This window comes from Monodon monoceros, unplaced genomic scaffold, assembly GCF_005190385.1.
Source record: "Monodon monoceros isolate NGI ecotype Baffin Bay Population unplaced genomic scaffold, NGI_Narwhal_1 Super_Scaffold_5, whole genome shotgun sequence".
NCBI classification, from domain to species: Eukaryota; Metazoa; Chordata; class Mammalia; order Artiodactyla; family Monodontidae; genus Monodon; species Monodon monoceros.
The window spans coordinates 111,350,594-111,377,737 of NW_021703782.1; the positions used below are offsets into that span (position 1 = coordinate 111,350,594).

Below are 27,144 nucleotides of genomic sequence, written 5' to 3' on the forward strand. Positions count from 1 at the left end.
TCCCATCCCCTCGATGCTGGCCAAGGCCCTCAGAGCCCTCACCCCAGCCCCTCGGCGCCTGGCTTGGGGTGATGCCAATCTGGGGGAGGGGCAGACAGAGGAGGACTCCAGGTGCAGGGACAGGTGAGAGGGACTGAGGGAGCTGGACACAGGCTCCTCTTCCAGGCTGCCCCTCAGGGTCAGTGTGCCTCGGGGACGTGCTCACACACACCAGAGGGCCGACGGGGGGGCGGGAAGGCCCCCCGACCACATCACAGCTCCCCCTCCAGGGTGTCCGTGAGCTTCTCCTCGTCCGCCTGCTGCTTCTGCTGCTGGATCCTGGCGTAGGAGATCGCGTCGCCCCTGGGGAGAGAGCCAGTCAGCGCCGCACGGGGGACGGACCCCAGACACACAGCCCTCCCAGCATCCGCCCCATTCCTGACCTGTGACCCAGGTGTGGCCCGCAGACAGAGCCTAGCGGGCCCTCCAGTTTCCGCAGGCAGAGACCCTATTGCTAGGATGGCGGAGACACATCTTGTCACCTCTAAGAGTGACAAAGGCTGCCTGGGATGCTGGCCTGAGGGTTCGGGTTCTCAGTCTGGGCTCCGCGAGAGAGGGTGAATGCTGACCGTGGAGCCAGGTGTGGGCCCCGACGGGAAAAGGCTCTCAGTAGCCATGCCTCTGTCACCACTGCTACAGGCTGTGACGAGGCACGACGGGGCCACCAGGGAGTCCCGTGAATTCTCCTGCTCTCACTCCCTAGAGCTCGGACACCCTAGAGACATGGATGGGGGTCACTGACAGCCTCTGTGCTTCCGTTTCCACAACAGAATAACGGGGGCCACTCCCAGCCCTCTCCTCCCTGCGAGACTTCAGGAGGCGGGAAGTAAAGATCCCCCACCCCCGGGGGCTGGGACCAGCAGACGCACTTCTTGCCCAGAGCAGACAGTCCGTACAGCACTCCGGTGGCGAAGGCGATGGCGTTGCCCAGCAGTGTGGTCAGGGTCAGGCTGATGACGATGGGAACGACGGCCATCCTAGAGGAGAAGCAGAGGTCAAAGGGCACTACCACCCCGCAGCCACAACACCACTTCCAGCTTCCCAGGTTCACCCAGCCCCCTTCCCAGACAGCCAGGAACAGGAAGGATCCCCAGAAATCAGGTGGGGCACAGGTGCACAGCCGGGCTTCGTAAAGTCCTCAAACACCCGTGAACTTGTCTGTAAAATTCTGTGCATTTTCTGGGGAGAGAACCCAAAGCTTTCATCAGATTTTTGAAAGGATCTGTGATCCAAATAGGGTTAAACAGCACCAAAATGGCCCAAAGCCCTGTGCATAAAAATAGGCAGACCAGAAAATCCAGTGTCAGTTCAGTCCCTTAGCGGCTTTGTGACTCGGGGCAAGTTACTCAACTGAGGCTCAGCCTCTCTATGGTAAGGTGGGGATCAAACCTCAGAGGTTTTGAGACTGAATGAGATAAGGCATGTTAAGTACTTAACACGATGCCTGGAACAGCATAAGCACTAAATAAATGTTGGCTCTTATCAGCGCAGTAAAACCAGCCATATCTCAACAAGGAAGATCCCAAAGGTTAAAGTGCACAAGACACGGGGCTTCCTTATTGCAAGGTGCACGCCAAGAACGGCTAACTGGCTGGTGAGGCAGCTCTGTCTGGTCCAGGCTGGCACCACCTGGAGACAGGTGTCCACTCTGGCTTAAGTATCCATGGGGCCGATGCCTGGTCCTGGTTGGGATTTCCAGACTGGTGGCAGTGATTTGGGTTAACACACACACCCTGTACACAAGGAAGACAAGACTCTTCTTAGACTCTTCTCGGACTCAACCAAATGAATTCTACCTGAATTTCCATTTGGGCGGGACATGTGATCATGAGGTTTTACTGAAGTTATAAACTTTCTAAGTAATAGAAATTGCAAAGGAAAAGAAAAGACCATGGGGAAAAATCTGTAAAAACAAAACTAAAGGCAAACGACAGGCCAGAAATACATTTGCAGGAAATATAGCAAAAAACTAAGAAATCTTTAATATAGAAACACATGTAACTTACTAAGTAAAATGTTACAATGTCAAAAGGCGAAAAGGAAACCTAACTACCAAAAACGAAAAGGCAATTAGTAAAAAACATACAGAAAAAGATTTTACCTTAGATAACAGATACAAATGTGAAAAGGGCACACGGCCCTGGGCCGGGGGAAAGACAGAAGAAACTCAGGTACTCTCTTTGGAAAGCACTTTAGCCACATACTGAAATCTTTTAAATGACTGTAATCTTTGACCTAATAACCCCACACCTGGAAATAGATCCTAAGGAAGTCATCATCAGCACAGAAATTTTTAGCACCAAGATGTTCATCACAGCCTGATTTGTACTACAGGTTACAAATGAAGAAAAGCATGATACGTTCAGCGGAATAAATATTCCTATCATTAAAATTCATCTTATGGGGACTTCCCTGGTGGCACAGTGGTTAAGAATCCACCTACCAATGCAGGGGACATGGGTTCGATCCCTGGTTCAACCCCTGGAAGATCCCACATGCTGCAGAGCAACTAAGCCCGTGTGCCACAACGACTGAGCCTGTGAGCCACAACTACTGAGCCCGCGTGCCTAGAGCCTGTGCTCCGCAACGAGGGAAGCCACCGCCACAATGAGAAGCCCATGCACCACAATGAAGAGTATCCCCTGCTCACCACAACTAGAGAAAGCCCGCGTGCAGCAACGAAGACCCAACACAGCCAAAAATTAATTAATTTTTTTAGAAAGTCATCTTATGAAGCCTTTGTGGTAATACTGAAAATATTTCTACCATGATTTTAAGGGGAAAAAAAAACAGGATACAAATGTACTTGTAATGGTTAAAACTGTGCGAAAACAGGTTTTAGAAAATGCCTGAAGACAGAGTGAAAGGACACATATCAAAATGTTAACGAGTAGTGGGGCTTTGGGTAACAACTTTTTATTTCCACATTATTTTTAATGAATATATATTACTGTTAGCATTTTTAACTAATTAAAAAAAATAGGAATGCTGGCAAAGGAGGCGCCAGTGCGTGGTATTTCATATTCCTCTGTGCTTTAGACACAGTGGGAAACGGCTCTAGAGCTGAGCATGTATCCTGTGCTCTGACACAACTACTGGCCTCCAGAAAGGGAAGAAAACCTTGAAATAAAAACCTCCATATTTATTTCTAAAGATAATCTAGACACAACCACTACGGCTGCTGCTGCCAGACGCTGCTGAGGGCCTCCTGGACACCAGGCACCGCTCCAGAAGCTGCATTAAACACACCCACAGATTAGTTCAATCTCACGGCTCAGATGGGAGGTACTATGTACTGAACTTGTTGTCAGATGTGGGAAAATAAGAGAAAAGCATATTTGGAAGGCACTATTTTTTGTTCTACAACTTGCTTCTTTCCCCTTTCACGTCAGGACATCTAGATCGGCCACACTCCTGAAAGGCTGCACAGAGGCACATACGGATCTACCAGAATCTGCTCTACAACTCCCAACTGATGGGCCCACAGTCCAGGCATTTCTCGCGTTCTCTATTACACGTACTGCCGCGAGGTGTACGCATCTCGCGTCTGAATACTGTGCAGCTGGACCTGTAGGCCAGACGCAGAGCCCTGGACGCTGGGTCCCATCGTATAGCGGGTCCCCCACGTGACTCTGCACAAACGCCATCCCTGTTTAACCCTCTACCGAGAGTAAACTAAGCAGCCGTCCGCCCAGCCCGGCCAACACTGTCACCTGCAGAAGCAGGGTCTGGGGGAGCCGAGTCAGGCTCGGCCCGCGGCCCCTCACCCGCAGTAGAAGACGGCCTTCTGCCAGGAGCGCAGCTGGTCCACCTTTGCCGCCACCATGTTCGCAAACTCGATGAACTGGCAGCAGAAGGGCGCCTCGCACAGCAGCAGGACGAACGCATTCAAGCTGCAGAGAGAGGAGCAGGCTGGCGCCCAGGCCGGCGGGTCCCCCGCCCCCCTCAGGGCCCCTCCGCCTGCTCCCGGCTGCTCCCCACACTCTGGGCTCCAGGAGGAGCCGGAGCAGGGCAGCCAGTCCACCGCCACGGCCCGCCCTCGGGATGCCCTCGCTGGAGGAGGGAACTCGGCGAGCCCTGAGCGCAGCGCGTGTCTGCGCTGGGGACAGCTGAGCCCCAGGTGGCACGCCAAGGGTGCCTGCTCCCGCCTTTGGGTTCTCCGTGTCCGGGTCACAGTCACCGTGACCAGACACTGGGCCCTCACAGCGGGCCGGGCCCTTCCATCCACCCCCACCGTGGAGGGAAAGCACCCTCGCTATCCCCGTTGGCCCCCAAGAACCCCCTGAGCCCCAGAGCAGGAACTCACACAACTAATGCCACCCTAGGTCTCCCACACACCACTGGTGCCCAGTAACCCTCACAGACCAGTCCACCCAATTCAACTCACTCGTGTTCCACCTGGGAGGTGCCCAGAAATCCACACGCCCCAACCCCCCCGGCAGGACGGTCACACGGCTACTCACATCATCCACACGCCGGCCGCAATGTTCAGAGGGTGGACGGTGATGCAGGTGAAGAGGCCGGAGATGGCGCAAGCTTGAAAGCAAGAGACGGGCAGGGATCAGCAGGGAGGAAGGGACAGAGCCTGCGGGCAGGCCACCTGGGCAGACGGCGGCTCGTGGAAGCACGAGACCCCTTCCGACCCCAGCACCTGGCTCTTACAGCACCCAGACGTCTCCCCACTGCCACCAGAGACAAGCAAGGCCAACACAACGACTCCATGAACAGGTGAGGACGCAGCCTCAGACAGGCGAAGCGGCTTGCCCAGACCTCACGGCCAGGGTGCGGCCGGACCCCAGAGCTGGCTCGCTCTCGGGGCTCAGCGAGGCAGCATGGACATCCCGCCCTCTCTCTGTTCTGGGGTTGGAGAAGCCCGCCCTCTGAACCCCAGCTGTCCCAAAACCCATCCCACAAGGTGCGTAGCATGAAAAAGAGAATGTCTCTCAAGGGCTCAGGCCAGGGCAGGCGGCACCGTGCCCAGGGCAGGCCACGAGAGAAGTCCTCTGGGTCTGGGTTGGGACAGGGCTGCCCCTCTTGGAAAAGAAATCAGGACCAGGTCGACCTGGATCACAATTCCAGCTCTGACCCGCCAGCCCAGTGACTTTGCGTATGTTCTTTTCACCTTTCCAGGCCTGTTTTCTCTCCTGCACACAGGACAGCCCTACAGCCCAGCCCACCCACCCGGAAATACCAAGGGTCTGCGGCGGGGAGGGTGCATCCTCTCCTACCCCGGAAAGCGGTTTCTCTGATGCCCCAAATGCGGAGCCTCGCTCACCCCTCCCGACAGCATCCCACCGAGGGGTCCGCACAGTCTCCTCCCTCCTCTCTCACAGCCCCCAGCCCGGCTCCACCGAGAACTCCGGGAGTCTGCCCGGCAGCGCCTGGCCGCTGGGCAGGAAGCTGGGCAGGAAGCTGGGCCTTCCGAGGCAGCGATGAGCAACCAGTTCATTAAACTTGCAGCAGCTCCCTCTGCACCTGACCTGGAATTCTCCGGTTTTCCCATGTAACCCTATGCAGACAGCAGACGACGGAAGAGGAAACCAGATGCAGTGAACCCAAACTGCAACGGGACCGCCCTCGTACGTCCCCCGCCAAGGCCTCCTCCAGCGACAGATGTACTTCCTTCCCGCCTACTAAAGGCGGCACCTGTCCTGGGACAGGTCACACACACATTCAGGCAGCAAGGCTCCCCAGGGCCACAGACGTGAGCGCCCACGATACAGTACTGCCCCTGCATGACGTCAGCCGTGCCTGGTCTCACCTGACAGCGCCCCATACTTCCTGCCGCAGTCGGCACGTCACCTCTACCCCACTATCTACCAACAGCCAACCCTGGGGGAGGACCAGGCTTCAAGCCAGACAAACAGGCTCCAGGTAGGAGTCCTTTAACCATCAAGGGCTGGAAGATGTCCCCTCGGGGTGTCCAGCACTCTTGCCAGGTGAGGGAGGCGCCCTGTGCCAGCCTATCTCCTCCCAAGCTGATGATTAGGACCCTGAGGAAACGCCTCTCCCGAGACCCCCCACTGCGTTGGAAGGTGACGCTACAGCCACCAGCCGCAAACACGAGGCTTAGCTGAACTCCAGTTTCATCTCTAAAGCTCCTCCGTGCTTTGCATTCTACTCTGTATTATATACTATTTGGGATTCACACAAGCACTTTCCCCAAATCTGCAGGTGAAACTGACATTTCAGAGCGACGTCACAGGTTTCTCCTGAAGCGTCATCTGTAGCCCCAACACCATGAACTCCTGGGGTGGCCCAAGAATCCCACTTCGAAAAGCGCAGAACTAGATGCGACGCCAGGGCTAACGAGGGAGTTGGCGGGGCAGCTGACCCCAAGATGGAGGGAGGAGGATGACAGCCCACAGGCCACGCTCAGGCCCCTTCCCTTCTCCCCCCCACCCCGCCCCATCACTGTCACTCCCACAGCAGCCTCGCTCTCATCTGCCAGGGAAACAGCTACCCAGGCTCCAGAGGATCATGTCTAAGCTCTGACCAGTCTCTCCTACAAAGTCAAAAACATGCTCCCTCTGAAGAGCAACGACAGGGACTCAGAGGCCTTTTTGTGACTGGAGGGAGGGCCTGTCCCGTTATCACCCCTGAACTTTCATCCAGCCTCCATCCACCTGGGAGGACCACGAGCCTGGAAGGGGAGCCTAAGGAGGTGCTCCTTCGACATATCGGGTCCGGGTCTGCTTGCCTCTGGAAGACCTGCCATATTATCCTTAGTTTACTTCTGTAGCGGATCTGCCTTCCTACGTATGTTCTTTGGGGGACTGCGCTCAAAGCGCCTAGCTTTCCAGGAAACCTGAGGTCGGGGTGTGCGTGTCCGCGATGCGGGGTGGGGAGTAGAAGTAGGGGACATGAGGGACGGTGGAGGCAGAGTTGACAGCAGAAGGGAGAGTTGACATCAGGGGAAGCGCACCGCCTCCAGCGCGGACCCAGAGGAGAGGCCGTCTCCCTCAGCTCACTGCGTGGCCCTCCCGTGGGGACCGCCTGGCCCTCAGGAAACCTGGCCAGCACCTGCCCCATTTATAAACAACCTTCGCCCAAAGGTTAAGGCGCCTGCCGCCCGCACCCACACCCGAGTCAACAGGTGAGGCGGCCTCCAGACCAGACTGAGCCTGAGTTTCAGCACTGGCATCTGGGCAATCTCGGAAGGCCCCCGGAGTAGGTGCCGCACTGCCCTCACGCTCAGAGGAGCCGTGGAGGAGCAAGTCTCGGCCGCGTCGTTCCCTCCTGGAACGTCCCTTGAGCTGCTCGACAGCCCCGGACCCAGGAGCCCAGGCCGCGGGCCGGTAACCACAGCAACCGCATAAGCGCCGGCTTCCCTCCGCCCCCGCCGCGGCCCAGAGCCGCGCGTGGCCCGGACACCCCGGCCCCAAGGCGGCCTCTTCCCGGGGGTAGGGGGGGCCGCGAGGGGAGGCCACGGGGAGGGGGGCGGGGGGCGGGGCCGGGCGCGCATGCGCAGCGTGCGGCAGCGCCGGCCCCTCCCCCAGGCTGGGTACTCACAGACGGCCCCTAACACCCCCGACAGGCGACACAGCCAGCGGTACCACCATGTCACGCCCTCCTCCTGCTCGGGCGGCGCCGAGCTCACGGACGCCACAGCCGTTCCGCCCGCACCACTCATGATGCCGCCGTCCGGCGCTCCCGCAGCCCTCACAAAGGGCTCCCCGGCCGGCCGCGTCGTCCCGGCGCGCTGCCTTGTGGGAGAGGCGGCCGCTTATTAGCATAGGGGGCGGGGCTCTCGGGGTCGGGAGAGGGGCGCCCGAGAGGCTCGTGCTCATTAGCATAGAGGTGGGGCCGCGGGTAGGTGCGCCCGAGCGGGCCCGTGTTCATTAGCATAGGGGGCGGGGCCCGCAGGGACCTGGATGAGGAGGGCCCTAAAGGCTCGCGCTTATTAGCATAGGGGGCGGGTCCTGGCGCCGCAGGACTCCCCGGCAGTCAAACATTCCCACCCAGACTAGTATAGGGGCGGGGCTTCGATGAGAATTATCAGGTGCGCCAGCCTCAGGGCCCCATCGGGACTCCCAACTCCCTCGCCTCTCCTCCCTGGGTAGGAAGACGACCGCTAGGGGTGGCCAGGGGGTTGCTCAGATCTGGTGTGGATCTGGAGTCCGACCGCGGCCAGGGAATCCCTGCCGTGTGGGGAGGTGGGTTTTCAAGCCATATTTGGACAGGTTATGTAAAGAAAACGCCACTCAGACCTCACGTTCCGTTTATTGGTACCCGAGGGGCTGGGAGCTGCTTTTCCGGAGAGTCTCCCCTCCCACCCTCTAACGTTTTGCACGTTGGAGGAAGCCCTAAAGGGGATACTTAAGATTGGAGGGAATTCGAATTGGAAAGCCAGGCACCTAACGGGTGCTCATAAATGTCAGGTTCCTTCTTTTCCCTTCCCGGACCGGGAGGAGGCATCCCACTGTGACCGCTGGTCAACTGAGGGATGTGCTTGGAGATGCGGGGCATCGTCAGGCTAATAAGTTCTAGCCTGGAGGGTCCAGTACTGGCCCCGAAGGCTGGTGTGCGCCTCCAGGAAGCCCTGGCTAAACTCCATCTCTGCCTGGCTGCCCTCTGACTCCCAGTAGAGCGTCTGTTGCCCACGGAATGTCATTGTCCTCAGGCTGTGGATATCCCGGATCTGGGAGGAAAGGGGCAGCCCCAAGGGACCGACCACAAATGATAATTAGCTAGCATTCACGAGCCCTTAATATACAAGGTATCATACACCCAGGGTCACATTTAATCCTAACACAACAGCCCTATCAGGAAGACATCATTATTCTACCTAGGAAACTGAGGCTCAGAGAAGTTGTGCTCCTTCCCCAGGGATGCACAGCCAGGATGCCAGAGCTGGGATTTGAGTCCAGATTAGTTTGATTACAGAGGCCAGGCTGCCTCCTCCAGGGAGCTGATACCTTACAGATGCCAGTTCTCCCAGAACACATGAAAACCTCATCGGGGAGGGCTCGGCCCACTCTTCTGGTAAAATTATATCAGGGTCTAAAATCATGCTTCGGTCCTGGGTGAACTGGCAGTCTACATTGGAAAAGGTCTCTTCTATTTCATTCTTGTAGGGAACTCAATAAGCATTTGTTGGTGAATAAGTGGAGGAAACTTTTCTCCCATTCTCTCACTAATGATTTTGAGGGTTTTGATCAGAAGTAAACTCAGTGGGTCCTATAGCCCAGCAACCCCCAGTCCCTGTCCCCAGAGATGGATGTCCAGAATTAGAGCAGAAGTCATCCTGGTGGCCTCACCAAGATGTAGCTGGAATCCGTTTCCTCGGTTCTGGTGCCCATGTCCATGGCCAGGGCACGGATGGCGATCCGGGCCTGTGGGGCCACGTCGATGAAGATTCGGCAGCCCCCCATGTTCCTCCCATCCGGACTCAATGATGGACTCACGATTTCACCCCGGGGTCCAAAGAGCTGCATGTCACATCCTGCAGGGGGAGAGCAGGCATACAGACTGGGTGTGGACCACCTCCGGAACATAGGAGTCCCCCAGAGTGACCACTCTTGCCAGAGGCCAGGACAGCAGGGCAGCCGGGGAGCAGTGGGGGATCAGTGTGGCACTGCGGTCAAGATCGGGGCTCCCAGGCAGAAGTCTCCACCGATCCCCATCTCTACCACTTCCCAGTTGTGTGACCCTAGGTGAAGGCTTTAAACGCTCCGCGCTTCGGTTCCTTCCTCTGTAAAGCGAACGGAATGACAGCACACACTGGGCAGGGCAGTCTTTAAGAGGAATCAGCAAAGTCACACGTGCAAAAGTTCTTCATGCTGCACCCGCCCCAACCGGGGCAGCCCCTCCTGGCTGCGCCTCCTGGGCCTCCCTCAAAGCAGGTGCCTGCATGTGGGGAGGCTGGGAAGTGAGGAGTGATGACCAGGTAGGAGCTGGTGCCTATGCACTGCACACTGAGGGGCAGAGGAAGAAGCCCCCCCAGGGTCCCACTTCTCACCTGCGGCCTGGGGGGACCCCTGGGGAAGCCACCTTCAGCAAGCTTGGGCTGTGGAAGAGGGCAAGCCCCCTGAAGCAACCTAGACGGCTCTCCGTGGATACGGATGGGGCCACGGGCTAGCAGGGCTCTCGGGGACGCCATCCTCCGCACGAGGTGTGCACGTGCACCCACGCCCTGCTGGGCGGAGGATGAGCCAGGAGGACAGCGCACCCAACAGGACTGGGGGAAGAGGCTCGCAGAAGGACCTTAAAGGATCCTGAAGGACCTGAGTGCCGAGGCCAGGGTGTGGGGCCCGCGATGGCCTGAGGGAGGGGGTGAGGATGCCCGCCCATCTCGCGCAGGGCCCCAGAGAGGAAGGAACACCGTGCACCTCCGGGACCTCGTCCTGACCGCCCATACAGGGATGGGGGTGTCGGGGGGTGTCCGGGAAGGCGCTGCTTTTCATTCTCAGTCAGCTCAGCTCCCTGTCTGCCTTGCCCGCTGGCCCGTCGGGACTGGCCCCGTTGGCAGCAGCACCCAGCCAGCCAGCCTCTGGGGAAGGCGGGGAGGCTCCACGGCCTCGCCATACCTCGGTGGAAGGCTCCCGGGGCAGGCTGGCTCGAATACCGAAGCAGCACTCCGCCTCGCAGCTGCACGAGATGCTGCCTCACCACCAGCGTGTTGGCTTTGGAGCTGAAAGTCAGGCCGGGCAGCTTCCTGCACATCTTCCTCCACGTGAGCCTGCCCCAAAGCAGCAGCATCTCCCCTGGGAAGTGGCAGTGAGGTGAGGACCCAGCGCCCCGAGCCCAGGTCCTGACTCTCCCACTTGCTGGCTATGCGACTGTAAGGAACTGGACGTGTGATAATCTCTCCTAGCCTCAGTTTCCTCATCTGTGAAGTGGGGACAACCACACCCCAGTTATGAGCTGGCTGCGATGGTTACACACGGGGATGCACCTGGAGAATCCCCCCAGGAATGGGGCACCCTGGAGTCACACTCACTGCACCTAGCAGATCCTGTCACTGGCAACAGCTGCTCACGTGGCCCTAGACATACCTGCACTGCAGTTGAGGGAACTGTCGAGGACTCGGAGGGTCACCACCTCACCCAGGGGCCGCCCGATGGCCACTGCACAGTCCGCCCGCGCTGGGCCTCGCATGTCAATGGTTCCTGTCGGCTCAAGGTGCTGCCGGCCACAGGCGCCTGGAAAGGGGGCGGGAGCTTCCAGGTGGGGTATCCCCAGCAGGGCAGGGCCGGGGGCTTTCCGTGCTGGGGAAGGAGACTGGGAGCTGGGGCGTCTGGCGTCCTCCTAGGCCCCGCCGGAAGCTTTCTCAGGCAAGGAGGGGGCTGCGTGGGCCAGAGCATCGCCACCCAAGGCAGACAGCCACCACTGACGTGCCAGCAAGAGGGAGGCAGCGTGTACAGTGGGTCACACAGGCGGGGATTCTGACTCTGTGACACCCTCAGGTTGCTTTCCCTTGATGATAATAAGTGAGCTTGCACTTTACCATTGAGGAAGAGGCCCCCTGAACCCGGCCTCCAAGCCCATCCCTTCAGCCCAACCACACTCATCCCAGCGTCCCGGGCGCTGCAGCCACAGGACCACCCCCAGGAGGTCCCCACAAGGAGCACGGCCTGGCTCTCCCAGGTGAACATGCCTTTGCCCACCCCTCTTGCAGCCAGTCAGCCGCCCAGACAGAAAGGAGGAAGGAACGTAACTGGACTCTGCTGGGCTTTCCTGGGGCCCGGGCGGGAGTCCTTGCGGCCGGGGAGCTGGGGAGAGGAGGTGGGCCTGGGGCCGGGGCCACTGCGGGGAAGCAGTGGCAGCTGTGGTCTGGCCAGGAGCAGTGGATTCCTCGTGGGGCACCGGGCTGGGTGTCCCCTGCCCTGCACAGGGCCCAGCCCAGCAGCCCCGCACCGTCACCGGCTTGGGCAAATGCTGGCAGAAGTCGGCTGGCACGGGCACCTGGGCCTGGGGTCCGAGGCAGGCGTCGTGCCGGCGCTGGATGCCATCCCCACACGAGACAGAGCACTGCCAGGAAAGACAGGAAGGAGTTGGGACTGACCCCGCTGGAGGGTGACAAGGACAGCGGCGACCACAGGCCGGGCAGGATCTGATATAATCTTTGCACAACACGGGAGGCGGGCATGGGTGTCCACGCTCCTCAGAGAAGTCACCTTGCAAGGATCACACGGGGAGGAGGGGCAGGGGTTCAAGCCCAGGTCTCTCCCTGTCGCCCTCGAGGTCTCTCTGCCCTGCAGCCCCTGGAGCGGGGAGCAGGCAGTGTGGCTTCGTCCTTCCGCCCTCCATCACTCGTCACAGCCTGGTGTCCACCCTCCCCTCCCACCCCGCACTGCCCCATCCAAGGGATCAACTCCCCCGACCCAGATGCCCAGGGTCCTCCTGACTCAGGCAGCGGTGGCCGTCTGCTTTGCCTCTTCTCCCTCCGCACCGTGAGCGAGCCCCTCTGCGGGGGACCTGGCCCTGTCTGCCTTTGTCTCTCCAGCGCCTTGCGAGGTGCTGGGCACGGGGTGGCATTTGCTCATCTGTGGGGAGTTATCAGCCCTTCATCTTCTGGAGTCTCCAGACCTCAGGGCCTCTTAAGGCTTACCTGTCCCCCACGTCTCTAGGCCTTGCTATGTCTTCCACCTCTAGGTGCCCCGGCTGCCCTCTCCCCAAGAGACCCAGCTCTCCCCCTGCTTTAAGGGGATCACAATGAATCAAAGCCCCAAAGGTCCCCATGCGTGAGGACCCTCGGCCCGTGCACTCGCCAGCCCCAGCTGCAGCACTTACCTGCATCCAGGCGCTGACGTGCCACCGGTAGGTGCAGTCGGCGATGATGCAGGGGATGCTGGCCTGCGGCCGCACCAGACCTACACAGGCCGCCCCGTCCACCTCTGTGTCCTGGCCTTGGTCCAGCTGCACACAGGCCACCAAGCGCATGGCAGTGCCAAGACCACAGCTGGCTGAACATGGGCCAAGGGACATGACCTTCCACCTGCAGGAAGAGAAGACCGCAGAGAGAGGCTAGGCTTCCCTGAAGGTGGCACTGCCCCGGTGGGCTCCATGGATGGCCAGCCAGGACAGGTTCCAAGGCCACTGGGATCCAGCAGTACAGCCCCTGCACCCCTCCTGGCTAGTCACAGGGCTGAGTGGCAAGGGAAAGGCTCTGCGGGAAAGAGAGCTCTTTTCCCTTAACAAGGTGCCCCCTTTCTTCCCCTTTATCACAGGACACCCGTGGACACCCAGCTGCTTGCTAGTCCGAGTAGCAGGGACGGGGGAGCAGTGGCCCAGGATGAAGGAGAACAGATCTCCACATCAGTCAGTCCTGCCCATGTTAACTTATCATGTTTCAACAAACGATAATGACTGACAGTTCTCAGAGCCGGGACAGAAGGCAGGCAGGCTGCACCGGAGACTGGAGCCCTAGAGTCCCCGTGCTATGCTGCCCTCCCGGCCCCTGATGCCCCCTCTCAAAAACGTGCCTCTGTGGGCCTGGCGCTCTTCTAGACTCCGGGATACGGCCGTGAACCAGAACAAGTCGGTCCCCCCGCCCCGGCCCACCGTGGAGCATATATGGTTCTCTGCCTCGTGACATCTGGGGCCCATGTATGGGTCTTTCTCGTGGGGGCCATCTGCACAGTGTAGGACGTTTAGCAGTACCCCTGGCCTCCACCCACTAGATGCCAGTGGCAGCGCTCCCCACCCCCAGTTGTGACAATTAGAATGTCACAGGGGGGACTTCCCTGGCGGTCCAGTGGTTAAGGCCGCACACTTCCAATACAGGGGATACGGGTTCGAGCCCTGGTTGGGGAACTAAGATCTCACATGCCGTGGGGCGCAGCCAAAAAAAAACCCCAAGAAAACCAAGTCACAGGAAGGACTCCCCGCCTCTCTGTTATGGCACTCTGAGCAGAGCCTGGGAAGGGATATCCAGAGCAGACACATTCAGGCAGTGGGAAAGGAGGTGCAAATGCCCCGAATCAGAAGCACTGCCTGGAATGTTCCAGAATATCAAGGAGGCCAGGGTGGCCACAGTGACATTCCAGGGGTAACCAGAGCTCCTGTGCGTGTGAAATTCCCATTAAAAAAAATCCCAGACCATTTCAACTATGATGTGGGAAAATAAACGGGGTGCACATTTAAGCATAGGCAGGGAAATCAAGCGACACGGGTATGGATGGTAAATGGATCACAAAGCTACAGCAATGAAAACAATTTGACTTGGGGGTGGGAATAGGTGGGAGAAATAAAACAACAGAGCCTGGTAGGAGCCTCGACACAGATCCAACCCACACGAGAATTTAAGATGTGATAAAGGGGGCACCTGGGGGGATACAGCAAATGCTGTTGCTAGTCAGTGATTTGGAAAAACAGAGTTTGCTCCCCGACTTTGTGACTGACCCCAGGTAAATCACAGATGAGTTAAAGGTTTTAAGGTAAATAAAGTCTTATCTGTAGTGGTGTATTTCTTTAAAACCAAGGAGACATATGAAGGAAACATGGAGATATGCTAGCATCTTTAAATCTGGTGGTGGGACAGGGGTGACTGTTACATTCTTTTCTGGATGTTTCTGTATGATACAGAAGAGCACGGCATTATTTAAAATGCAAAATTACAAAGAAGAAACCACGGGAGAACTGTGAACAAGGCAGGTGAATATTTGCCCTTCCCTCTCGGGCTCCAGCCTGTCCCCGGACCCCACTGGTGTGAGCTGTCTGTCCCCGCAGCTTTGGCGGTGCTGTGCCCCAGCTGGACCACCCTCAGGCTCTACCCAGATGCTGCCTCTTCCACTGGGAAGCGCCCCTGCCCTCCCCACCCCGTCACCCCCATTAGAACCGACAGCACTGCCTGAGTTTGCTAGAGTGTCTCCTCTGACACCGAGTGCAGCCTGCCTGGTGGTCCTGTTTCCTGTGCCACCGAGCTGCCCTTTAACCCCCACGGGCCTGGCCCAGCGTCGGCACAGGCCAGGAGTTCAGGCTGCCTACTGCACACCCTGGGGCTGCTGACCTGGGCGGGCAGGGCTCCGGGCTGCAGGCCTCCTGCTGCTCTGGGCGAGGCAGCCCCTGGCACTGGGTGTCCGGCAGGATCTCCTCGGCCTTGTCCTCCCCGTGGGCCCGGGCGCAGTACAGGATCCTCTGCGCAACTCCTCCGCCACAGGTCACGCTGCAGGCCGCCAGCTGGTACCGCCACCTGGGGCAAACCGGAGTCAGGGGGGACCCCGAGGAGTGGGGGGCTTCCCCTCACTTCCCCAGACTGGAAAGGGCCTGGAAAGGTTCTCTCTCCGGGGGTCACGTTGACATCTCCACTGAGAGGCTCAGCGCAGTGGACAGAGAATATTGAGAGGACCCCATCTTACAGAAGGGGAAGCTGAGGTTGCAGCTGGAGAAAGCCCGCACGCAGCCACGAAGACCCAGCGCAGCCAAAAATAAATAAATGAATAATTTTATTTTAAAAAAAAAAGAAGGGGAAGCTGAGGGTGGCCGTGTCCAAAAAGCAGTGGGGGGAGGGGCAGGGTACCCAAGGGGCCCTGCCGAGACGTCTGTCTCCAGTGGGAGTCCTAGCCCCACCGTCACCTGGACCCCGCCCCTGCCGGCACCCCCAGCCTTCCTTCCCACTGTTTGCCACGTCGCACCAACACCATCCAGCATGAACTGTATGTCTCCCCCATCAATCTTATCACCTGTCTCTCCCTTGCCCCCAGCGTCTACTCCAGGAGGGCAGGGATGCCTGTCTGTCTTGTTCACTGCTGTGTCCCCTTGTGCCAGGACAGCACTTGGACATACTTAGTAGGTGCTCAGTAAAGAGCAAGTGATGAAAAAATGACCCATCAACCACAGGTGCCCTCAGCGTCCCAGATCCTGTGCGATGCACGTCACACACTTTAAAAGCCCCACAGTCTTCCGGGCACCAACACAATCCACTCCTGCAGGCGAGGACACCAAGGGCCACGAGCTCAACGGGAGGTGATGATGCCATCTCCAAGAATGCCCGCCTAGGACCACCTGTCTCCTTGGGAAGGGGCCCACCTGGCAGGGCAGGGCTCCGGGCTGCAGTCCTCGAGGGGCCTGGGCCGAGGCATCGGCCAGCACTTGGAATGAGGCAGGGAGACAACGCGGCCTTGGTCCATCCTCACACAGCGAACAGCCAGTGGCACCTGCCCCCCTCCACAGGTCACGGGGCACGGTGCCAAGGCTCGGGTCTCCCACCTGTAGGAAGGAAAGGCCAGTGCTCCGTAGGAAGCCACAGCCAGGGTAAGACTCCTTCCTCCCTGGGGGACCCAGACTGCTGCCCCTCCGCATGGTCTCCCTCCCCCGGACTCACCAAGCCGGGCACGGGGCAGCCTGGCAGACCTCCTGCCGGCTCCCAGGCTTGCCTGCCAGGTCACACAGCTCTTCCCGGACGGGTGTCCTGAGGGCAGAGTCCATGCACACGAAACGCAGCTCCATCAGGCCTGCTGGGAGGAAGGAGGGACCCCGCGCCCCAAGAGGGGGGCTCAGCAAGGACCATGGGTGCCCCACTCTCTGAAGAGCTCTAGCAGACGAGGCCCACGTGGATCTGAGTCTCCGCTCTGCCACTTAGCAGCTGTGTGACCTTGGACAAGTGACTTAGCCTCTCTGGGCCTCAGGTTTTTCACCTAATGGTGCCTGACTTGGAGGACTATTTGTAAAGATTTTTCAAGGGGAGCTATACAGTGCCTGGTGCATAGTAGGTGCTCAAAAGTGGTAACTGCTCTTATAACTTGAGGGGCATTATAACAGTTGCTATATGAAAATCTCTTACTGTGTTTATCACCAAGATGTTATTAGGACCGTGTCCTTGCATCTCTCTGCAAAAGTATCCTCAAAAGAAATCTCTGGCCTCAATTCTAAACATGCTGGAGTTTACCTGAGCAAGTGATTAGGGGTTTAGTTTGCTTATTTATTTATTTACTTATTTACTTATGCCACACAGCTTGTGGGATTTTAGTTCCCTGACCAGGGATTGAATCCGGGCCATGGCAGTGAAAGCGCTGAGTCCTAACCCCTGGACCGCCAGAGAGTTCCCAAGGTTTTAGTTTAAAACACTGTGTATCTTAAAATTAATTTTGTTTCTCTGGGTTGGCCTCCAGGAAGCTCAGAGCTAAGTTTGGGGCCCATCTTAGACCTTAAGAATATGCTCTTGGGTGCCAATATGGCCAGGTTTTATCATCATTTCCTACCTTCCAGCCAGTCAGTGAGCACATTCGCGTGGCTGTCCGTACTTGGCCCCAATCTCCTTGCTTATAATGTCATGTTCTCGTGTAGCTGGATTTTGTGTAAGCCACCTCAAATGCTTTTTTTAGAATTAGCTGACCCTCAGGGGCATTGGGGTCCTCACCTTGACCACAGGAGACGGAGCACGGCCCCGCCAAGGGAGTCCACACGTGTGTGGCATAAGCCTCTGGCCTGGCACTGCCCGCCGGGGATGCAGCCTTCTCCCCTGGAGACTGGGCATCTGACTGCAGAGGGCAAGCAGCAAGCTGGTGGGTCTGGGCTTCCCATCTCCACACCTCTGGGCGCCTGGCCCTCCACTCCCACCTACCCCAATCTCTTCAGGAGAGAACAGAAGTGGTTACCAGCACCCCAAAGGCCTCCCCTCCCCGCTGCTCCTTTCCCGGGAAGCCTGCTTCCTGGCCTCCAGGGGATGCCCTCACCACACGCCCCACCTTGGCCTCTGCGTCAGCATCAGTAGTCAGTGTGGGGCACAACCGCGCTGGGGCTCTGGAGCCAGAGTTGCAGGCACGCTTGGCCCTGCAGTCCCCACCAGCCAGGGGCGGGGCACGGGGATAGGATTGGCCGGCACCCTTGTCCGAAAGTAACATCACCCAGCCTGAGCCCGTGGATGCAGGCAGGAGCGTGGCAGCGTCTCTCTGCGCAGCAGACAACTGACAGCATTCCATCAGGGTCTGCATTGCTCAGCCTGCTTGCCAGCAGGAAGGGGGCTGCCCAGCAGCTCTGAGATCTGTCTCTAGGGTTGTCCTCTGCCCAGGGCCTCCCGAGGACAGCAGCCCTACACAGGGCAGTCTTCTAGCACTGGCAGGAGGCCAGTGGTAACCAGTGCTCTCCATTCTCCAGTGTCCAGGATACTCACATGGCCCCAGCCCGGAGGACATGCCACCTCGATACAGGGCTCAAGGGCAGGCGGCTTCTCGTCTGCGGAGCAGGGCCCAGCAGTTGCTGGCGCCCCCATGCCATCTGCCCCCTGCACACACGTCGTGTTCTGCACGGCCGGATCTGTTCCACAGGCCGACGAGCACGCATCTGGCATCTCCCTGAGGACGGCACAAGACAGCCATTAGGCCCTGCCTCTGCTCCTGGGGCAGAGAGGCAGTGAACCTGCTCCCCCATATCCAAGAGTCCAAAGGGGGATCCCCGCCGAAAGGCAGAAGCCAGGGGCCTTTCCCTGAAGCCTGGATGAACGGCTGCTGGCCCTCCACTCGGCACCCAGGGTGCAATGACACCGGCCCTGACCCTCCCGCCTTCCAGAGGCAAAGGTGGGCCTCCAACCAGACAACCTAGCAGGTGCTGGGAAACAGGTGCCAGATGCCGTCGATCACCAGCTCAGGGACAGCAAATGCATCTCCCGTGGCAGCCCTGAGAGGTGGCGGCTGCTGGAGTGCTGTGTTGAGAAGGATTCTGAGGCACGATTGGCCCCCAGGAGGAAGAAGTGGTGACTGCTACGTCTGCCACGGATGCGGGGCGTGTGGGGGAAGACGCCCAGAGCCACATGTGGACCACCAGTGACCTAGGCCACCTCCTCCCCACTGGACAAAACTGGGGCCCAGAGAGGGAGGGGACTTGCCCGGGCCACCCAGGCAGTTAGCGGCAAATCAGAATGATAAGCCTCTATCAGCTGGGACACTGTGGAAATGACAATAGCAGTGACAAAGTGACATTTATTGCTTTACATCCGTGGTTTTGCTTGATCCTCGCAGCCCTCCACAAGCAGAGACTTGGAAGTTCAGAGGCGGAAATGGCCAGTCCAGGGCCTCCGGGATAGGAGGTGATTCCAAGGTCGGCACTCACCCAGGGTGGTGGGGCCTGGCCAGAGGTCTCAGGAAAAGGGGACACTCAGAAGGGGCAGGGCTCAGCTCAGGGATAAACCCTGCCAGGGAGACTCTGCCTGGACCTGCCTGGATCCGTGCTCACCTCCGGGGGCAGGGCTGGGGATTGCAGGTCTCCACGGCCGCTGGCTGCTGAGCCAGCGCTCTGCACCGGAAGTGGGGCACCGTCCTCAGGAGGCCTCCCTGGGCCTCCACGCAGCGCACCACCCGCTCCTGCAGGCCCCCTCCGCAGGAGGCACTGCATGGGCCGAAGTCTCCGGCCGCCCAGCTGAGGAGAGGAACAGAGCATCGGGCCCCTGGCCAGGTCCCTAGGCTGGCTCAGGGGCGGGGGTGGGAGGCTGGCAGGTCTGTCTAGGCGAGTCACTTCCCGGGCCTGTCCTGGGCCCACCGTCCCTTCAGGTACCCGGACACCGCGCAGGTACAGGCAGCCCAGCCCTCCACCTCTCCAGGTGTCCCCAAGCTGCACCTGAGCCTGGGAACCACTGTCTAAAAGTGCCTGTGGGCGGCTGCCCCAGCCCTGCCCCCAACAGGGACGGCTCTATCCCTAGCCCTGTGCTCCTGCCAGGGGGTGGGCCCCTCCCTGAGCCTCCCAGGGGGGGCGGTCACCCCCCTGGAGCAGTGAGCGCCTGAGCCCCAGGCACACTCACGACGGGGGACAGGGTATGGAGGCACACGACTCGGACCACGCCGCCGGCTGCCGGCTCCCTGCACACCAGGCAGCCTCTACCCACTCGTTCGCTGCCTGGTCCCGACAGCTGTGGGTCACCCAGCGCAGCCCTGCGGGGAGAGAGGGGGGCTAGACCACCTCCGTGCGGGGAGCAAACCAGGCTTTCAGGCGAGCCCTGCCCCGGGCCTCACCTGCCCCACAGCTCACCGAGCAGGCCCCCCGCACGGGAGCCCACACCCAGGCCGGCCGACGCTTGGGCTGGAAGTAGGTGAAGGTGATGTCTGGGCGGGCGAGGCTGCTGTACTCCTCACCGTAGCGCCTGTAAACCTGCACGAGACACACGGAGAGCCGGGGCCTGTCCAGTGGGCGGTCTGAGGGCCACTGTCACGGCCACCTCCTCCGGGAAGCCTTCGATTTTTCATTCCTCCATCCCTATACTCTTTCCCTCGGCAAGCCATCACCGACACTGACCCCACGCCACGCTTCGAGGACGGCCCGGTGACCAGGACGCTGCCCCAGGCTCACAGTGGGGTGGGGGAGGGTGGGCTGGTGGTAGGTGTGGGCATAGAGGTTCGCACGGGGGATTATGGGAGCAAGGAGAAGGCGCCGAGGTTGACCAGGGTGGGCACCTGGGGGGAGGCGTGGAGGCGGGTGAAGGGGTGTTCCAGCAGAGGGGAGCCCAGCCCCGGCCTGCGGTGAGACCAGCACAGCTCGGGCTTCTGCAGCAGGAGATGAGACCCAGAGGTGGGCAGGAAGGGGCTGGATCAGGGGCCCTGTAGCTGTCTGGCAGCTTGGGCTCGAGCCTGAGGACACAGAGAGTTAAGGAAGAGTGTCCAGCAGGGAGCCTGGGTCTGTTCGTACTTCAGGAGGGTCACTGGGTCCTGTGAGGGGCCAGTCTGGTGGGCAGAGGCCAGGAGGACGCCCCCAAGGTTCCAGCATCTACTCCCACAACACCTCATCTGGCCACCCGTCACAGTCCTCTGCTAAAATGCGGGTTCTTGGCACACACACACCCCCCAGCAGGTCCTGGTTGAGTGTCTCTGAGAGGGGCCCCAGAATCTGTATTTTTTATCCTCACCGCAAAGGATGACAACAGAGCTGCTTGACACCCAGCCCTTGGAACAACGTTCCCAGGGGCGGGCAGGTGGGTGAACTGGGCCACGTGGGGAGGTGGGGAAGTGGTTAACTGTTCACTGGTGGGGCTCGCTCTGGCCTGGCCTGGACTTCTGGGGGAGCCCCTGCTGCCTCCCCAGCCGTGGGAGCAGAGGGTGGGGCTGCTAGACCAAAGTGAGGGGCCGTCGAGACTTGGACTCCCCCACAAAGGCCGTCAAGGGCTATTTCAACGACCTCGGCAGCACAGCCCCTGTCCCGGGAAGCCCCCGACCCCTGCACAGGGCTCTCCCTCTGACCCAGTCTCAGCGCCCCAGAACTCCCGTGGGCTCTGAGCACGGGGACCCCAGGCCCCCCAGCGGCCGCCAAGAGAATGAAGAGGTGTGCGTCTGAGCTGACGGACCAGCGGACGCCAGGGGGAGGCCCCCGGTCACCTGGATCTCCATGTCGTCCTGGGTGGGGCCCTGGATGCGGATCTCCTCCAGGCGGGGCAGCCGGTCCTCAGTCAGGGTCACTTTGTACTGGATGTGGCTGTCCTCCAGGAGGGAGGGGTAGGTGGTGCTGGGAGAGATGCTTGCATTTCCGGCCACGACGTAGCGCCCACGGATCTTCACTGCTGTTGGGGGAGGGGCCGTCAGCACCACAGAGACCCCACCCCCACCCCCCCACCGTGGGAGCTGGCACTGCCCCCCTCACAGACAGGTCCTGTTTAAGGAAAGGTGACAACTGGGCCAACGGGGCATGACTTCCACGGCCGCACCTGCCACTCCCGCCCCAGGATCCCCAGCCTTCCCGGGGAGCAGGTCCTCCTGGTATCCCACGCTCTGAACAGGGTGTCTGACCGCAGGAGGCTCCCCACACGGTGACTCTGTGCCTCTTCCTGGAACCTGGTGAGTGCCGTGGACCTGCTCCCTCACCGAGTGCACTCACACCCCACTCTACGGGGGCTCAAGGACCCCAGGGCGAGCACCCCACCCCAGATTCAAAGGTCAGGCCAGGGCGCCCCCTGGAAATAAAGACCCACAGTGGCGTTAAGTAAAGAGGTCAGCCTTGCCCAGAGACAGGTCTGACCTGCGCCCTGTGTCTGACCTGATCTGGAGCGTCTTTGTTTAGGGCAGGAGCTGGCCACACCAGAAAGACCAAACACGTGACTTAGGGTGGTGGCCTTGAGTCCCCAAGCCTCAGCCAACCTGAAGACTGAGATCGTCCAGGGGGCGATCAATCCATCCCCCAATCGTGTCTACATAAAGAAGCCCCATAGCACCTGGACCCTGAGCTCAGGAGAGCTCCCAGAGTAGGCAGTACACCGTGTGTGTGGTCACTTTTGAGCTGGACACGGAGCCCTCCCTGACGCTGCCCTAGGCATCTCTTCCTTTGGCTGGTTTTATTTTGTATCCTTCCCCTGTAATAAGCCGTAACAGTGAGCGTAACAGCTCTCAGAGTTCTGGGAGCCCTCCCAGTGAATCATCCAACGGACGGCAGCCTGGGGAGCACCCGAACTTGCGGGTGGCATCAGAAGTGGCGGCACCTTGGGGCTGTGCCCTCGGCCTTCACGGTCTGGTTAACTCCTGTGGGCGTCCTCCGGCCAACTCACCCAGGTGCGTGAAGAGAGGCCTGTGGTTGATGATGTATATGTGGGTCAGGTTGGGGGCAACGGCCAGGAATGTGACATACTCTAGGAGGAAGCAGGGCGGCGGTCAGGGGTGTTCTCAGGTCACTCAGGTCACAGTCAAAGGGAGCAGGTTTCAGCCCCAGAGGGAGGTGGGACTCAACTCCTCGACTGACTTTGCAAAAGACCTGACCTGTTCTATAAATGGATCAAAGTCAAGGATTTTCCAAGCATAAGGTCCCTCCTGCTAAGAGTCCTTGAGCAGGAGAGGAGAGGACAGCCCACCACAGATTTCCCAATGTCTGTATTTTTTCTGCACCACAGGTGCACTGAGCAACTGTTACCGATGTTCCGCAACCCCAGCAGTGGCCTCATCACCAAAATCTGAGCCTCATGGGGGGGGGCTGGCAGAGAGGAACGCGGAGGCTGAGGCCGCTAAGAGGGCCCAGGGCGGAGCCAGAGTGCAGGCCCCGCCACCTAGGCAGCCGGCACCCAGGCTCCGGGCTGTGGGGTTTCTTGGAGGCTGGCGGGAAACCGGCCCTTCACCCCCAGGGAGGCCCCTACCTCTGGCTCTTCCGGCCGTGAAAGAGCCGTTCTGAGGACGGCACGTGCTGTTGTCCCCGCCACACACCTGGCACACATCTCGCACCTGCCCAGAGGCCATCCTGCCGTCACAGCCAAACGTCTGAGCAAAGGAGAGTGGCAGGTGAGACCCAGGTGACGTCATGGGACGGTGCTGGCCCACTGACACCCACAGCTCTGAGGTTCACACAACCAAATGGGGCATTTCTGCAGCTTCTGACATCTGTGCAGGAGGCAAGCTGAAATGACTTGTCCAAGGTCACAGCAAGGCTCTTGACCCCAAGCTCGGCCCTGTATCCCAGCATCACCCAGTGCAGACTCTACTGCAGCTTCACGGGGGCAGCACCCCCCAGACCTGACCCCTCGAAGACCCCTTAGCATCTTGGTTTCTGACGGGAGAGGCCTCGGGGCCACAGTGGATGGAAGGGCACCTCCACTGCCCGAGCACGCCTACCTTGCAGCTGCCCGACACGCACAGGCTCAGGGTCCCATCCTCCTGAGGGCTGCTTGGCACACACCGTGTTCCATCCAGGAAACTGTCCCCACGCCTCACAATGAAGCTCTCGCCAATGGCCCGGCACAGATATCTACACAGAGCGTCCCCTGGGAATGCAGAAGGACAAGAAACCCGGATGGGAGGGTGGCAGGGAGCAGGGAGGGCAGTGACCCTGTGAAACACGATCCAAGTGGGCCCTCACCGACCCCCAAGCGCCATCCCTCTTCACTCTTTGCATTTGGGGCAAGGTTTCTATTTCCCACCTGTCCTGCCTCCTGAGGCAGTAATCACATGGCGATGTAATAAATGTTACTGAATTACGAGCCAGGGAGCACGCTCGGTGCTTCCCCTGTGTCATCGCCCTGACTCCTGCCAGCAATCCTGGCAGCAAGCTACGCCTCTTATCTCCATTTTGCAGATGGGGAAACCGAGACTCAGAGATGAGAAGTCGTGGCCCGACCTGCTAGCCAGGGTGGGATGCGTGATATGTCTGATGCAGGGCCGAAGCCTGCTCTCAACAGCATCAGGGTGATGGTGGGTCTCCCCCAACGACTCTCCCTGCCCCGGGGTCTCAGGCCTGGCTCGCCCCGGCACCCCCCGGGACCCACCTCGGCTGTGCTGCTCAGCCGTGCCCCAGCGGTAGAAGGAGGTGCTGCCCGGGGAGAGGCGCAGGGGCTCCCCGTTGGTCTGCGCGCACTGCTCCGACATGAACTCCAGCTGGGTCTTCTCGCAGGCCTGGTGGAAGGAGGCAGAGGACGGGCACGGGAGGGGCCGGGGCAGGGGGCCTGGGGCAGGGGGCTCAGGCAGGGAACCCTCGCCCCGGGAGACAGCAAGGCCCCCGGCAGTGCGAGGGCCAAGACGTGGGTTGGAGCCCAGCTCCTGGCTGCACCTCAGTTCCCTGCTCTGTAAAGTGGCGATGTCGAGCCTTCCTCCGCTGATGGGGGCCTACCACCCAGCAACGCAGAGGAAAGCCGGGCAAACAGCACTGCGGGGGGGGAGGCCCCAACTTCAGAAAACGGGGCTGAGTATGTGTATTCGCTATGTCTACACCTGCAGAGGCAGGTAATTGGAAAAGTCACAAGAGTCAAGGGCAAAGGGCTTCCGCACAAGAACTTCTGCGGGCGGGCGTCCTGGCCTTTTTTGCACTGGAGTCAGAGGAAAAGAATCCGAGTGGCCAGGCCGAGCAGGTGCGGGGACCACGGCTGCCCTCCTTGCAGGGCTGGCCCTTCCCCACCACCAGGCAAGGACTCCTTTCTCCTGGTCTGGGGAGGCCTCGGAGTCTGCCTGGAGAAGGCAGGGGCGGGGGGGAGGGAGGGAGGGTCTCAACACGTGCAGATCTTGAGTCAAGGCCAGAGGAATCACTCCACGCCTTCACAACCGCTCTGATGGCCGTGTGGGAAACACAGGTAAGTGCTGGAGAGGGTGTGGAGAAATTGGACCCCTTGCACTTTGCTGATGGGGAGGCCAAATGGTTCAGCTGCTGTGGGGAATGGCTCAGAGGTTCCGCAAGGACTTAAACGTAGAATTCCCATGGGATCTGGCAATTCCAGATTGTACACCCGAAAGAGTGAAAAGCTGGCGCTCAAAAAATCCACGGGGCTTCCCTGGGGGCGCAGTGGTTGAGGGTCTGCCTGCCGATGCAGGGGACGCGGGTTCGTGCCCCGGTCCGGGAAGATCCCACATGCCGCGGAGCGGCTGGGCCCGTGAGCCATGGCCGCTGAGCCTGCGCGTCCGGAGCCTGTGCTCCGCAACGGGAGAGGCCACAACAGTGAGAGGCCCACGTACCGCAAAAAAAAAAAAAAAAAAAGTCCATGTACGCACATATTCATTAGCGGCACTATTCCCAACAACCAAAGACGGAAACAGCCCCAGTGTAAGGACAAATGGACAATGGATGAACAGATGAGCGAAATGTGGTCCATCCATCCAGTGGAATACTATTCAGCCATAAAAAGGAGTGAAGTTCTGGATGGGAGGGAGGTCCTAGAGGGAGGGGATATATGTATACGTATAGTTGATTCACTGTGTTGTACAGCAGAAACTAACACAACATTGTAAAGCAACCATACCCCAACAAAAAATAAGAAAATATAAGAAGAAAAGAATAGGGACTTCCCTGGTGGCACAGTGGTTGAGAGTCTGCCTGCCAATGCAGGGGACACGGGTTCGAGCCCTGGTCCGGGAAGATCCCATATGCCGCGGAGCAACTAAGCCCGTGAGCCACGAGTACTGAGTCTGTGCTCTAGAGCCCACGAGCCACAACTACTGAGCCTGCGAGCCACAAACACTGAAGCCCGTGTGCCTAGAGCCCGTGCTCTGCAACGAGAGAAGCCACCGCGATGAGAAGCCCATGTACCGCGGCGAAGAGTAGCCCCCGCTCGCCGCAACTAGAGAAAGCCCGCACGCAGCAACGTAGACCCAACGCAGCCAAAAATAAATAAATTTATAAAAAATAAATAAATAAGAATAAACCGCAAAAAAACAAAAAGGAGTGAAGCTCTGATACATGGTACATGGCTGAACCTCGAAAACAACACGGTGAGTGAGAGAAGTCAGATGCAAAAAGTCACATATCGTATGATTCCACTTATATGAAATGTCCAGCGTAGGTAAATCCACAGAGGTAGAAAGTAGACTGCTGGTTGGCGGGGGCTGGGAGAGGCGGCATGGGAGTGGCTGCTTTATGGGCGTGGGGCTTTACTCTGGGGCGATGGAAATGGTTTGGAACTAGATGGAGGTGGTGGTTGCATGATACTGTGAACGTACTACGTGCTACTGAACTACACAACCTCAGATGGTTGATTCTATGCTAGGTGAAATTCACCTGAACTTATAACTAAAAGAATCGCCCACGCTCTCGCGGTAGTGGACCTGGCTGCCGGGGAGGAGGGTTGTTCTCAGCGCAGAAACGGGCAGCCCTGCAGGGCAGTGCCATCCAGGGAGGAAGGGGGACTCTTCAGGGCGGCTGCTTTCAGTGGTGGGACCCTCCTGGTGAATGCACAGTGGTCCCAGGGCAGGTATTAATAGCATCACCTTCACTCTCAAAACACCCTATGTGAACAAATGACAGCCGCCCTGGCCCTTGGGCTCCTCCGGACCCAGTGCTGCCAACAGCACCCCCTCACCCTGCCCAGGAAGCAGGCCTACCTGGCTGTTGCACATCTTGGCCTGGAGGTCAGCACCTACGCACGCATGCCCCCCAAAGGCAGGTCTGAAAATGCCCACGAGACATGGGTGAGAGGAGAGGTGACCCCCAGCCCCCCGCCAGGGAATGCGGAGCAGCCACCTCCCTGACCCACAGAACAGAGCCCTCCATGAGGCACCTGGGGTTGTTGCACTGCCGTCTCCTGGTGACCACACCTCCTCCGCAGGAGCGGGAGCAAGGACTGGCCGGACCCCAGCTAGACCAGTGCCCATGCACCGCCCCCACGGGGGCCAGCTCCGCCAGGGAGCGGCAGTGCCCCTTGGAGCACCACTGCAAGAGAAGGACGGAACCACGTTCTACACCCAGAGCATCCCACACCCACAAGTGCCCACACCCAGGGCATCCCACACCCACAGGACCCCACACCCAGGGCATCCCACACCCACAGGACCCCACACCCAGGGCATC

The 27,144-nt window shown here is 59.5% G+C and overlaps 2 protein-coding genes across 7 annotated transcripts in view; both read right to left on the bottom strand.

Annotated features, from left to right (window-relative positions):
- Positions 1-18: 18 nt before the first annotated feature.
- On the bottom strand, positions 19-7,745 carry CACFD1 (calcium channel flower domain containing 1). The gene is made up of 5 exons (XM_029203010.1): positions 7,552-7,745; positions 4,503-4,575; positions 3,807-3,932; positions 909-1,016; positions 19-342 (listed from the first exon to the last, which is right to left on the bottom strand). Exons 1-5 carry the CDS (start codon positions 7,670-7,672, stop codon positions 252-254), a joined length of 519 nt encoding a protein of 172 aa, XP_029058843.1. The 5' UTR covers positions 7,673-7,745; the 3' UTR covers positions 19-251.
- A 501-nt stretch (positions 7,746-8,246) lies between these two features.
- Positions 8,247-27,144, bottom strand: part of ADAMTS13 (ADAM metallopeptidase with thrombospondin type 1 motif 13) — a 30,112-nt gene continuing 11,214 nt past the window's right edge. For 2 of the 6 annotated variants that reach the window (XR_003790843.1, XR_003790844.1), the window contains exons 10-29: positions 26,855-27,006; positions 26,679-26,742; positions 24,140-24,266; positions 23,490-23,638; positions 23,018-23,138; positions 22,439-22,519; positions 21,279-21,460; positions 19,926-20,061; positions 19,715-19,844; positions 19,153-19,335; positions 18,095-18,275; positions 17,342-17,462; positions 16,307-16,436; positions 16,012-16,191; positions 14,993-15,175; positions 12,775-12,979; positions 11,700-12,012; positions 11,037-11,183; positions 9,300-10,745; positions 8,607-8,680 (exon numbers count right to left, since the gene is read on the bottom strand). Coding sequence is in view for 1 of the 6 variants with exons in the window: in XM_029203398.1 (XP_029059231.1) it covers positions 8,516-8,680; positions 9,300-9,484; positions 10,569-10,745; positions 11,037-11,183; positions 11,700-12,012; positions 12,775-12,979; positions 14,993-15,175; positions 16,012-16,191; positions 16,307-16,436; positions 17,342-17,462; positions 18,095-18,275; positions 19,153-19,335; positions 19,715-19,844; positions 19,926-20,061; positions 21,279-21,460; positions 22,439-22,519; positions 23,018-23,138; positions 23,490-23,638; positions 24,140-24,266; positions 26,679-26,742; positions 26,855-27,006 (3,312 nt within the window). In the remaining 5 variants the exon portion in view is untranslated. Of the gene's footprint in view, positions 8,681-9,299; positions 10,746-11,036; positions 11,184-11,699; positions 12,013-12,774; positions 12,980-14,992; positions 15,176-16,011; positions 16,192-16,306; positions 16,437-17,341; positions 17,463-18,094; positions 18,276-19,152; positions 19,336-19,714; positions 19,845-19,925; positions 20,062-21,278; positions 21,461-22,438; positions 22,520-23,017; positions 23,139-23,489; positions 23,639-24,139; positions 24,267-26,678; positions 27,007-27,144 lie in introns of all 6 variants that reach the window. The other 4 variants (XR_003790847.1, XR_003790846.1, XM_029203398.1 and 1 more) reach the window with 3 other exon arrangements.